This window comes from Cinclus cinclus, chromosome 11, assembly GCF_963662255.1.
Source record: "Cinclus cinclus chromosome 11, bCinCin1.1, whole genome shotgun sequence".
NCBI classification, from domain to species: Eukaryota; Metazoa; Chordata; class Aves; order Passeriformes; family Cinclidae; genus Cinclus; species Cinclus cinclus.
This window is the reverse complement of record NC_085056.1, coordinates 17,946,643-17,960,712: the sequence shown is the minus strand read 5'-3', so window position 1 is coordinate 17,960,712 and position 14,070 is coordinate 17,946,643. Positions and strand designations below refer to the sequence as shown.

Genomic DNA, 14,070 nt, shown 5'->3' with positions numbered 1-14,070 from the left:
GATATTTAAGAACAGCAAGAAAAGCTGCCGTTTCTTGTGGAAATCCAGGAGTTTCTAGTTCTCATCAGTAAAATTGTCTAAAAATGTTCTTTAATAAATTTATATATTTTAAATTAAGGTCAAAATACAAGCTGACACTGGTTCTAAATACATGAGGACAGCAACACAGCATTGTAAGTGTTGTTTCTCAAAGTGTATACTGAGTTGATAGGTGTTTGTAAATCTCATTTAAACCCAGACTGAGCTGTTTACCAAAGTGCACTTCAAGTTAAGTGCAAGCTTTAAGTCAAATATCGTTGTGCAATAGTTGTAGACACCCCAGGAACCATAAATACCTTTTATTTTTGTTTTTAAATGCCTCCTCAGTTCATTGACCTAGCCTACCTTTGTATTCTTTGATTATGCAAAGATAAAGCCACTTAGAGATGTAAATGAGTGACATAAATTCTGTGCTGAGGTATAACTAACTACACAGAATGCACTAACACAGATTTACAGCCAGAAGAATGTAAACTTGAGAGATTGAATTATTTCTGTTCATGGAGATATGAAACCTGCAACAACCTCAAGCTTTGCTTATAAATTCTGTCTTGTTTACATATGCATTCAAAATAAGGTTGTGTAAGATCCTAGGCAATGGCAGTAGACCTTATAGGAGACTCTAAATCAATTTTTTCTTCTCAATAACATCATATGAGCTGTAACAGAACAGTTGATGTATTTGTATGATTTGCTACTGCCATTTTCATATAGCTTTATTTTAAATAGGTATTGCCAGGAATTTCAATTCAAGGAGGCACTTTGAACATTTTAGCCTTTACTATTTAGGGTAATACTGAAGAATAAGCTTTACCTTAAAGTTTAGCGTAGTGAAGTTCCCATTATACTCTTTCAGAAATCAAGGATTAAGTGATGCCTGGTTTAGAGATGCTCTTAATGGACCCCAGGTTTGCAGAAGCTGTGTAAACACAGTCAAAAATCCACCAACTAGCCTGGGCACACTTTTGCAGGGCTCATCTTTGTGGGATCAGAGCAGAAGGCATAAAACCCAAAGAGAAAATCAGGGAGAAAATCAGAGGCACGAGTGGGAATTAGGTTTTGCTTTATTTGCAGCTGATCAAGTTCAGGCTGTGTTTTTTCCTCCGAACTTGCTCATTGTTGTAATGCTTCCCCATAAATCCCCACACTGTCCCTTGGGTGGTGCAGAGCACACATGGGATTTTGGTAGCCATAGCTGAGGGTTGCAAGGACACCAAAAATGCAAACAGAGGTTTTAATTTTCAAGGAGGAACATTTTTCACAGCAAAAAGCTGCAGAGATGCTGTGCGAGGCAAGCAGAGAGTGTGGGGGTCAGAGAAATGTGCCAACTTCCAGTCTGGTTTCTTCTGCTAGAGCCTAGACATGTCTAACAAAAAATCCTTCTCCGTGCTGTGTAACTCTTGAAATTGCATACTGATGTTCTGTTTAATCTTTCTGATTTGGGTAATGACACATCCATGAGGACTGACAGCTTTCAGGAATGGACAGCAAGAGGCTTTCCCACTGGGCAGTAGCTGCTGGTGAATTTTCCAGACTGAATAATCTGTTCACCGTGATCAATCACAGTGAGCAAAAAGAATAGAGTTAGGAGGAGAAAAAAAAAAATGGGGGTGGGAATCCAGCATTTTCCATAAAACAAATTACGCTTCAAAGATGGTGCAGGGGTCTTTACCATTGGCATGAGCAGGGCTGAAGAGTGGCTTGCTAAAAAGCTGTATCTGTCCTATTGTCCTTGTGTGAGCCGTGGCACTCCCCGCCACAGCTGAGCTCTTTGGCTGTTTCTATGGCTGAGTCGGTGATCTTCATTTACAGCAGCATTTTGTAACTGCTTTTCTTCTTGGTAAATACCGAAAATTGTTGCAGGTGTAGAGGGCGCTGTGAGAGCGCTTGTGGGATTTCTCAGCCGAGGGACAGGCATTAAATCAGATCAATGGGCTGGCATCTGCCCCTTAAGCCACTACAGAAGGACCAATCTCCACTATCAGCTGCTTTCCTTAAAATCAGAATTTATCAGTAATCCGGCACACAGTGTCCTAGAGAAGACCCCCGTGTCCTCCAGCATGCCTGCAGGGCAGAGCTTTACACGCTGCCCTTACAGTTCTGCATCAGGGGATTTAACAACACATTTCTGCCATTTGCAGGTAAAATTCTAAGTCAGGATATTTAGATCCAGAGAGCACAGAAACCAGATGTTGGGCTGATAACAAGGGCCAAAACAACAAAAAGCTGCAGTATTTATAGAGAGCAGTGCTGCACTTTCTTACCAGGGCAATCCAGGCATTTCTGGAGCATCACGGGGGTTTCCTTCCCATCCCTCTCACAACACCAAGGTAGGTTTAGCATTCAGTTTCTCTTTGGAAATTAGTAGGAGGGTTGAAGCCTTCTCTCCTTTGCTTCAAGAGTCACTAGCTCCTTTATGTGCTCAAGTCCCACAGTCGAGGGAAGTTTGTTCTTCCAAAGGAAGGTCTGTTCCCCATAGACCCGTGTACCACTGCCAGTGGGGATGCAGTGGGAACCACCAAAAAGGACTGCTCTGCAGCTGTCTGTAGGCTTCCCTCATCCTTACCTGGCAGCACTGCCCTGCAATAAACCCTGCCCTGCAGTAAACCCCTGATGTGAAGGAACAAGGCAGAAGGGGAAGGTGCAGTATGAAGCTCAGCAAATGCAGCAGTTTGTAATCCCCTCCTGGGCACAGCTGTAGTGCTGCACAGGCTGCTTTGAGTGTGGCACCATTTGGGAGCTCACGTTGAGAATATGCCACTGAAGAAGTCACCTAGTCCCTAGGAGAAGGCTTTTCCTGATACTTCTGCCTTATCATTGCAGCATACAGAGAAGGGCAAGGGAGGCTGAGGTTTCCTCTTCATGGTAATGAAATTCAGCCCACATATCCCAATGCTGGCAAGAGAAGAGGAGAACAAGTCAGAAGTTAAGGAAGTAGTGAAGTCAGACCAAGTACAAGAGTCAGAACAGAGGAGCAGGAAATAAAGCAGTGGACTGTGTGCCTGAAAAGAGGAGACAGAGCCTGCAGCCTGTGAAAGGATTAGCAGAATAAAAGGAGTTTCAGTTTCGAACAACAACAAAATCCTATCATACAGGCTTTAACTTCTTCTTTGAAATAAACACACTGTAACAGTGTTACTCAAATAAAAGTGAATAAAACCATGTACTAGCAGACATCTGTCATCTTTATTATTTCACATCCTGCTAAGAGGCCTGATCCCCAGCACCTCCTGGCCGTTTTTCTACATGCATCACCTAAATGTTTGGTCTCCAGCAGGTCAGGACTAGCACTGACTGATGGGGACAACCAGGTTTCCTTCTCAGTTAGGCCCTGCAATTTCGGACAAAAGGATTTGTAAAGTCATCTACCTTACCTAGTGTATGCCCACTTGCATACTCAGGAGATCATGATGCTTGCAAGCCACAGAACTGGATCAGAGGTTCCAGGGCTGTTTTTGGTTATTGGAACATTTGAATTTGACTCAAGTACTGTAATAAGAATAACTCCTTTATAGAGGTCTTTATGGTACAGATGTAACCTTTCTACAAGTAGACAACAAATGCCAAAGGAACCTCCTTTGAATGCTGTTGCAGCAGATTATTTTGTGAACACCATGTTACCAAAACAGAGGCTTAAAAGCTTTCTTGATTAAGTTTCTCTTGGTTAACTTGCTTCTGTAGAAGACAAGTATTTGACAAATTATCACTAATTTTACAAAAAGGTAGAGATTTTAAGCTGCCACATTTTTGTGGGTTTAAGCTGTTGGGTACTTTGGCAGAAGTTGGACTAATAGCCTGAGGATGATCAGTCTGCTGTGGCAAGCAGCAGGCTGCAAGCAGAGCCCTGCAGTCCCATAAATGCATCCTGCAGGATTAGAGTATTGCTCTCCTTTAAGGCTGCCTTCCACTACTGGTGGAAAGGGAATCCAAACAAACTGTCATCATTAAGCACTTTATAAACCTTAAGCCAGAGCCAAATGTTTGGCTTACTACTTTTAAAGAACTATTCAAATGGTCTCAGATATGTTACAGGTCCTGTGAAGGCTGAGGTTAGCACAAATTTGCCTTGATTGCTCTTCTCTAGACTGTGATTTTTTTTTCAGCTAATTGCAGCTGCCTAACACACTCCCAAAATCACAACAGTGCAGCTGGCGTGTACAAATTGCATTCACTTGCTAGTTCTGTTTATCAGAGGTCTTTGCAATTGAACTGGATGAGGAGGCAGAGGTTATTCTGTCTCTGGGAAGGATACATGCCATCATCCTGCAGACTGCCTGATTACTGGGGAGAACAGCAAACCAAAAAATGTCACGCCCACAGTAACATTCACTACAATTCAGGATAAGAATGATGTTCCATCCATGCCACAGCTCTTCAGATTTCCCAGATAACAGTGAATAACAGATACTTCCAGCCCATACAGATATGTTATTTTATGATGTATCTGTTACAAATAATAGGTACGTCCAGCCCATTTTCCACCAGATGGGCAAGTCTGCTTTTTCCCTGTCCTTTGTGCAGCTGGGCAGGTATTGATTTTTAAGGTACAGAAATTTAAATTACTTACAGATCTCCACAGTTCCTCATGCAATAGCAAAATTTAATCCTTATTACTGGAACAGACTGTTGCACACCTTGTGAGGCTGCATCAGGTATTAGTGAAGCTATGCCTGAAATATTTACTTCCCTAAACTCAGTTTTCTCTTCTATCCACACCTTCATTTTTAGAAAACTTTGGTTCTTCAAGTCCTCATGGACTACACCTGCATATTAGTACTCAGAAGGCAAATAATCTTCTTCACACATCTATCAGAAGTTAAGGAAAACACTTTTGTCAGTATTTGAAGCAGCCTGATTTTTAAAATCTTTAAAGTTGTGTGTAGTATAATCAGATTATGAATTCTTAATGCAGTAAAATCCAGTTGGAATGCTGGAATAGCAGTTTATAATGGCTGGTCATGTTCTTGCTTGCTAGGAATTTTAACATAAATATTTGAAGTCAGGTTTTAAGTTTGTTTAATTTTGTTAAATACTAATCCCTGCAGACATTAAGTTATTTTTACAGCCTTTTTGAGGTTTGGGTTTTTTTGCAAGTAAATTAGCAGAGCAGCCATGATTGATTTTCCACTGACACAGAAGTTCCATTTTTTACTTGCCTATGAAGTTAAATGGCTATTATTTTAATGTCAGGCTTTATAGATCCTTTTATTCTTCATCCGCTTTTCATTAAGAGTTTTCTGAATGCTTGTTAAAAGCAAAAAAACATCCAGGAAATTGCATTAAATACTGTAACTGCCACATAGCCTAAATTCATGTTTGACTAGAGGTTAAGAAAACACAAAGTGTTTTGATTCAGTTGAGTCCCTACAGCCTAGTAATTAGTAAGTACTGGTAAGTAACTAGTAAGTACTAGCACCTTGTGCTAGTCACGTTTTAGACCTCTTTTCTTGATTCAGAATTTCATCTGGTCTTTGTATTTTAGTAGGGGAGGAGGGGACACTTACAATCTCTTGCACTGGATGCTACACTTGTGTTAATAAGCTGGAGAAGAGCAGGGCAAAGCCTGAGCAGCACCTTGTGCCTGGCAGCTGTGGTGCATGGCAGCCACCTCTCCTGGCACATGGCTCAGCCAGAGCCTGAGCTCAGCCAGGGCAGAGAGCAGCAGCATTTTTACTGTCAATAAACACAATCATTGGGGCTGTCTGTGCTGCCACAAAATTTACAGTTCGCACCAAAAATTATGTGCTGTGCTTTTTACTTCTTGACTGGTTTTGTGGCTGTGTTATGCCCTGAGTTCAGAACAGGCAGTGGCAGTCAAAACTGGTCACGAGCATCCTCAGTTGGGCTGTTTCACTCCTGGGAGACAATTAACTGGCAATTAGCTGCACCAGAAGCTGCTTCATGTAGCAGATTTCTTCTAAACACATACATAAATAAATATCCATGATGAGTTGTATCATCAGCATTATTGACATAATCAACCTTATATTTAATTTGGATTTAAACAGTTTGCAAAGCACAATTCCTTTTGATTAAGCTTTTTTGTTGCTGTTGCCAAACAGGATTCTCAACTCTTTTCAACAATTTCTGCTGAAAAAAGATATATTTATTTGTAATTCCTAAGCAGGATGCAAAGCTTCATCATTTGTTTATAAGAGAGCTTTTTTAAGCGGTGACACAGACTGCCATCCTGTTGGCTGGGCAATGTCTACCTAGATATGGGAGTCCTGAGAGGATGGGAGAACTCTTTGATTATTATTCTATTCTCAGTGAAAACTGCCTGTATCTGCTGTTGAGGATACAATATACCAATGTCTCTAGAGAGACTGAAGTCAGGTTGGTCTCAAACATTTACTTTAAAAGAAAACAAAAATCCCCATTGTCTCCAGCTTGCGCACATTGACACCCACAAGTCTGGGTGCCAGACTTGCCCTTCATAGTAAATATACCCAGACACAGAATCTATCACAAGTGAAGCAACTAAACACCCACTCTGCAGTTGGGGATGTAATTTTGGATGACGCTGACTGCTGTGATTGAGCAGTGTCTTACCAGTTCCTATCGTGCTTTGATAAACAGGGGATGCACCCCCACAGCAACGCCGAAGGAAGCAGGACACCCAGTTACCAGAGGCATTCCCTCTGGGCCTTTGAACATCACACCTCCCCACCTGCCATGTGCACCGAGTGCTGCCCGACCCACCCTGGGTGTGCAGTGCCACCTCCCGAGGACGGCAAACACCACTTGGTGAAAGCAGCAGTCTGGCACCATTCATGTTCATGAACCATGCACAGCTTTGTAGCAATGTTGCCTGCTATGATCCTTCACTGAACAACTACTCACAAACTGATTTATCTGACTGTGGCCAAAAAAAAAAAAGAAAAAAAAAAAGGCACAGAATTTCTTACTTCACTTTGTAAGGGAAAGAGTTTCTTAGGCGAATTACTGATCCAGTCAGAATTTCAGTTGTACAACAGGTCTTTAAAGAAACGTGCATGCAATAAAAGGCATGAATGATATTTTTCTTTGCTAACTATACAGGAAATTGCTTGGTTTTATCCAAGCAAGACCAAATATGGTTTCTACATATAATAAGTCCATTCTTACAGAACTGATGGATACTTTCAACAGGCTGCAAGATCCACTATTTTTATAGTCTGTGTGGATTGTGTGCTGCAGATAAATAAAAGATGCCCTAAGGATTTTGCATACTCAAGTGAATATGCCATGTATTACCAAGTTCCTTTATTTTCTCACAAGCACAGGGATACTGTTTTCCTTCAAAGTGCAGTTCTTGAAGTGTTTTGGTGAGAATTCATCTCTTGTTTAAGATACGAGTTTCAGTTCTCGTAGTTCTATTAAAAGACACCAAAACCTGACCCCAAATACACTCTCATAGTTCAAAAGCTGAAGGTAAAATGAAAACATTGGATTTTTCACTAAGCCAACTCTCCTAATTTTTTACATAATTACCACAGTTCCCAAATGGCTTAGCTCTACAAGAGGTGCTGAGCAAAACTCAGAGCAAAACTACACTCTGCATGTGTGTGACTGGTCTGGGAAACCCATTCCAGGACCAGATCACAAAAGATCCTAAACATAATTAGATTAAACAAGTGGAGATTTTAAAGGATGGGGGGTTTAGCATTCTCTTCACAGAAAACCAGGTTTGGGACCCACTTCCATCAACTCAGAGATGGAGCATGGCTGATAGGAGAGGCTGAACCCACTTCACACCCATGGTGCACCCATGTTTGGGTTCACCTGACCCAGGACCTAGCAAGTTTCCTTTTATTTTTTTTTTAATTCCCCTCCCCCTTTTCCTATTTTTCTAGGATGTGGAAACTGCTCTAAACATTGTCCAAAAAACAAAAATAATCACGACACTGGATAAGATCTCAGAATTGATACATCTATTTCAGGATATTTTGCTTGCTTTCTGACTCATAACGATTAGCAACAAAATTTTTAAACAAAAGCTGAGTTGTCATGGTATTTTTATACCAACTATTCCACTTTATTATGAAATGGAGGAAAAAAAAGCAACAAACACCAAGAAACAAGAGATGACAAAATATCATGCTGTGTATGGGAAAGAGTGCATATTGCATTTTCTCACCCCTAAAGCTGCTCACCAAATTCCTTCCAGTTCCTGCTGACCAAGACCTCCTGAAAACTCATCAGGCACTTTCTGACATTGTATTTTCTGGAGCATTTCAGTATCTCCACCATACCTATTTTTAAACGTGTCCTGTGCCAATTGAAGTGAAGGAGTTTTTGGGCACATTTACCACATTCATGGCAGATTTTCATGAGAACATTTTGTTATCAGAAGGGCTGTAGCATTTCCACTCCTACTGATACGACTTTTGCACATGTTGTCAATGCAAAGATTGGATTAATTTCATATTATCATATGAAGTGCATAATGAATTTGGAAGGTAATTTTGCCTTATTCTTTATTCATTCATGAAGGATATTACATTTTTTAAAATATAATTTGCTACTTAATTAAAAATAAAATAGTAGAATGCTTGTATGATAAAACTTTCCAGAAGGCTGTTTGGTCCCTGTCCTGCTCCTTCAGATGGTTGCACCCAGAAAGTATTCTCCTTAAACAAAGAAAGTTCTGGCTGTTTGCAGCTCAGACAGAGCTGCAGATGAGGAGGACTGCTTTGGCAGTGTTACCATAACAGGAGCCATCGTTCTAAGGCTTGGACACCTCCACCCTGCAGCCACTGGGATTTGAGAAAGTGCCCTGCTGCCAATGACCATCACAGCCCATCAGTGCCAGGGACCAGCCATGCCCCTTCCTGCAGGCACAAACATGGAACACACAGAGCTTTGACCATGCCAAGTGCAAGCATTCAAAGAACACATCAGTGACTGTTCCTTAGGGCTGCACTCTGGCCCTGCTGTGCCAGGTCCCTGCTGCCACCTTCCCTGTGCAGGGACACCTCACCAGGACTCGGCTCTCTCTTCCCTGGGTTCATCACGACATGGCCAGACCACACTGCTTCCCATGGTGCTGCTGATGCTTACGTCTCCACTTCAACCCCCTTCCCAGCCCAGGCAGCTCTGTCCCTCTCACCACAGCACTTCTGTGGGTACAGAAAGCCCAGAGTGCTACCAACTCAGGTACATCAGGTGTGCCTTCAGCTCAGGTACATCGGGTGTGCTTTCAGCTCAGGTACATCAGATGTGCCATCAGCTCAGGTACATCGGGTGTGCCACCAGCTCAGGTACATTTGGTGTGCCCCCAACTCAGGTACATCAGGTGTGCCTTCAGCTCAGGTACATCGGGTGTGCCACCAGCTCACCCCTTGCCAGCACAAAGCCACAGCAGAGTTCAGGGAGCACCCTGCCAGCACCATGCAGCACAGGTCTGCAGAGACACGCTGTGACATCCAATTTCTTGTCCATTCTCAGTTTGAGGGATGCCATGCCGTGTTTGGATTGTGTCCTTTCTTCGTGTATGGATAACATGGAAAGGTGACCCATGGGATAGGGATGGAAACTGAGAGCCTCCTGAAGGATGAACATTTGCATCTGCTCTTTGCTGCCAAAAGTAGCAGCAAACCTGAGCTAAAGTGAACAAAGGTGGTGAGCAGGAGGAGATGGAATGAAAGGAGACAGTGAACCCATTTAGGGATTGTTCTGTCTTTGGGCATTTGTTCAGTACTGTAGGGGCCAGAAAGGAATCTGGTTCCATCCTAAAGAGGAAATGGAAACCTACACACCTATTTTGGTAAAAAGCACTATGTCTGAACTTTAGCATGGTCTGCAAAATGCCACCAGCTCCTCCCCAAAGTGCAGTGTTTTCAGGCACACTGATCTGTGAAAAATGCAGGTACACAGGTCTTTATGCTGGCAGGTACCTGATCATTTCTAAGGGGCTTTTACAAGTTAAGGCCTTTCTCCATATGCATGAGTACAGCTGTTAAAACTGCAACACACAGCAGTACCAAAGACTCATAGGGCTTCCCCTCCAGACCCTTCCCCATCCTCATGGCCTCCTTTGGGCACTCTCTGATGGCTTCATGTCTTTTGTATGCTGTGGTGCCCCAAACTGCCCAGCACTGGGGGTGAGGCTGCCCCAGCCCGGAACAATTCCCTTCCTGCCCCGCTGGCACTGCAGGGCCCGATGCCCCAGGACAGGGATGTCCCTCCTGGCTCCAGGGCACTGCTGGCTCAGGTCCAAGTGGCCACTGACCAGGAGCCCCAGGTCCCCTCCTGCAGCTGCTGTCCAGCCTCTCATTGCCCAGTCCACCCCCGCAGCCAGGGGTGTCCTGTCCCAGGTGCAGAGTCCAGCACTTGCCCGTGTTCAACTTCTCCTGGCTGGGGATTGTTCACTTCTCTCATTTGTCTGGGTCTCCTTGCAGGGCCTCTCTGCCCTCAAAGGAGTCAACAGCTCCTCCTAATTCAGTGTCATCAGCAAACTTCCTCAGTGCTCCTTTGAGTCCTGGGTCCAACTCGTTAATGAAGACGTTGGAAGCACAGGGCTGAGCACGGAGCCCTGCAGAACCCAGCTGGTGACAGACCCCAGTCTGCTTCACCCCAGCCACTGTCACCCTTTGTGCCTGACCTGTGAGACAGCTGCTCACCCATCATGTAACACACACTGAAAAAAGAGCACCTGGTGGTATCCAGCACCCCTTTTCTACACCCAGCTTCAACTCAGTTTGGTTCAGTTGTCTCATATTGCCCAATATTTTAGTCATGTCACATTGTAGCTTTAGATTTTATGGCTGATGACTGAGCAGGACAGGTATGGCAAGTACAAAATGCTTATGGATTTTCAGACTTTGAGATTACTTTTTCAAACACAATCTTATATCCATCCTTGGTGGCGTGCACACCTTTTGGGGCCATCGTTATAGACAATGCTACTCTTTTCTTTTTTGACCTCCCAAACTCCATGGAAATGGGCCTTAACTTGTTCAAATTCCTCTTAGGAGTGGGTGAAAAATCTTCATTACAAAGTCACTCCTAATTCCTTGCAATAATGCACTTTGGTATGGCAGGTGAGAGCAGACAGTTACGCAAGCTGAGGAAGTTCATGGCACAAAACTCATGGATCCTCAGCTGAGACTTAGCATGCTTCAGCAGAGCTGAGCACACACTTACCATCTTTGATTGCTGATAAATGGCAGCACTTTTGCCAGGGTATAATCAGAAATAGTGCAGTCAAATCATGCCAAATCTGAAAATGGGGGCACGGAGGTGGCACGGCCGTGTTTTTTGTTTGAGTGGGGGCTATGGGCTTGTCACCTTCTTTTGAATAAACAAAAGCAAACTATTTACTTTCTTGTACCTCACTGCTAACATATTGCCCTTTCCAGGTAATATCATTGGTTCTGGGATCTTTATTTCCCCGAAAGGAGTTCTGGAGCACGCCGGCTCGGTGGGACTCGCTCTCATTATTTGGGTGCTCGGTGGTGGTGTGGCTGCCCTGGGCTCGCTTTGTTACGCTGAACTGGGAGTCACCATCCCCAGGTCGGGAGGGGATTACTCCTATGTCACTGAGATTTTTGGTGGGTTAGCTGGGTAAGTACCCTATCTCTATAAACTAATTTGAAAACACATTTATCTTTTATCATTTATTTGGTGTGGGGGAAACCATCTGACTTGGAAGAGACAACATTTGCCAATAAAAATGCTTCAGCAAAATCAATCTTTCTGTTCTCTGTTAGAAATACCAAATTGTCCCTACACAGACCTGCCAGTGCTGTTTTCCAAGAGAAGGTGACAGATCCTTTCACTTTACTCCCTGCCTCAAAGTCCATGACAGAAAAGAGTGATGCTGTGTCCAAGTGATCTTCCTGTGTGCAAGTCATGAATGATCAGTGCCTTGTACTGAAGAGCTTTATCCAGCAGGCAGGCCAGGCTGGAGCTACTTAGCAGAAATAAAGCAAAGCTGCTTGACTTACTGCAGCTATACAGAATAACCAAGTGTTGTAAATACAGGGGGTGGGGGGGAATGCTAACTCAGGGAATGATTTCTCTTTGAAAATACTACTAATGGAATAGTGTGGTTAAGTTAGGAAGGGACAAGTGAGAGGAGGCTCTTTTTTATTTGAGTGTACACTTTTTCATGTATTCAACACAATAAATTCAGCTGTCAGCTGTACTCACAGACTACTAGAGAAGCACCAGAATGCTCTGACGAGCTCTGTCATTGTGAGTAGAGAGGCCATACCACATGCTGGGGGTTTATTTAAGAAAAACAAGCACCAGTACAGAAAACTAGAGAAAGACTAAGGAAAAAACCCCTCACCAAAACCAGAGTATTCCTTCTCATGTGAGATGGAAAACGAGCTTATGAGTTGAGCTGACTGCTGAGCAAGGACAAATCAGAACAGGCATAACACAGGCAGTCTGTCACCCCATCCCAAAGGCTGTCCTCAGCTCAGTGCCACACAGGCACTGGGCACAGCCAGCATTACAGTCATGCCTGGTCACAGGGTACATTTCTGATGCTTGTCAAACTTAAACCATTGCCTTATGCTGGTTCGTGCAGTCTGTGTTTCTTTAGTTGATGAATCTCTCCTCTGACTGCTGTCCCACTTTGCACAGAAATTTACACTGACATCACAGAACAGATTGAGGTAACAACAACATTGGCTTGGTTAAGCAAACCTCAACTCCACTGAGGTTTGTTCTCTCCTGGGGGCAGGAGCTGCACAGCCAAGCTCCTGCTTCTCCAGGGCACTGCAGCAGGCAGCAGCAGCTCCCCTCTTGCCTGCTCACAGGAACAGTGTCTGCAAGCAGTGACAAGGGAACTGAGAGCACTGAACCCCACAAACCCTCACGAGTCCCATCCCTGGAACATCACTGTGAAGGAGGCCAGAAACATGAGAGCTCCACAAAACCAAAAGAATTTTGCTTTCCAGGGGAGAAGATTAAACTACTTAGAAATCAAGTACAATTAAACCTGGCTTTAAATTGTTCCTCAGCTATCTAGCTGCTGTAACAAAGCACACACCAGTTATTGATCATTACCCAGCATGGACCTGGGGACAGTCACCTCCCAAGGCAGGAAATTCTGCTTGGGCAGCACTTACTTGGTGTCCAGGCTTGTAATGCACAATCAGTATCAAAAAAGCACAACCTGTCACCTGAAGGGAAGTAGTGCTCCTGTTCTTCCTGTGTAGAGACTTTAGCTCTTCTGTCAAGAAAAGAAACGGTCCCACTGTTATGACAAAGGGTTGCATTAGGCAAAACCCATCAGGTAGGTTTTGATGTAAAAAGGGGGACTTCAGTCATATTTTCCAGCAAAGCCAAGCTGGGATTGTGTCCTGCTGTACTTTGCTGAGCCAGCACCTAAAGGCTGCAGCTTTGGGGAGCTGTGACCAGCACCTTCAGCTTCCCACTTGGGAGTGCCCCTTCACCACTGGCGTGGCACAGGCTCCGAGGGGCTGCACTGTGCCTCCCCTCAGACAAAAACCACTGCTTCTCTCTCTTGATTTAATCCTTCTGCAGCCAAGTACATCAACTCGGCACACAAAGTTTGAGTGCATCTGCCTTCCCCATGCATTTGACGTTCCCAGTGACCAGCTGGGAGGTTTGTCTATTCATAAAAAGGTGTTTGTTACAAGAGCACACGCTGTACCCACCCAGATCACAACAACTGCACTTCTGTTGTCTTGTCCCTGTCTCCCAAAATTCTCCCATTTATTATGTTTTCCTGCATAGATAGAAGGCACAAAGAAATGCTATTTGGTTGTAACAGCCATCGGAGTACTACATGCCCCAGCTTCTGTGGCTGGCAGCATTGACAGCTGGATGCGTAACATTTTATTTCAAAAGCCACGTTGCTAGGTGTGATGTCGGGAGGTGAATGGAATGGCAGAGGCAGGACAGGTCCATCTCCCGAGCTGGCATCAGCCCAGCTCAAGGACAGCATGAAACACTGCTGAGAAGTGGTGGTGATGGCAAACCTTGGCTGCAGACAGCCCTGAGCAGAGACACCCCCAGCTCCTCTGGCCAAGGGAGAAGCAAGGGGTGAGGAAGGCTTCCAGTAGTACTAGG

At 44.1% G+C, this 14,070-nt stretch overlaps 1 protein-coding gene across 1 annotated transcript in view; it reads left to right on the top strand.

Moving 5' to 3' along the window:
• Positions 1-14,070, top strand: part of SLC7A10 (solute carrier family 7 member 10) — a 39,955-nt gene that overhangs the window by 11,159 nt on the left and 14,726 nt on the right. Inside the window, exon 2 of the mRNA XM_062499702.1 lies at positions 11,382-11,586. Coding sequence (XP_062355686.1) covers positions 11,382-11,586 — 205 coding nt within the window. The remainder of the gene's footprint in view (positions 1-11,381; positions 11,587-14,070) is intronic.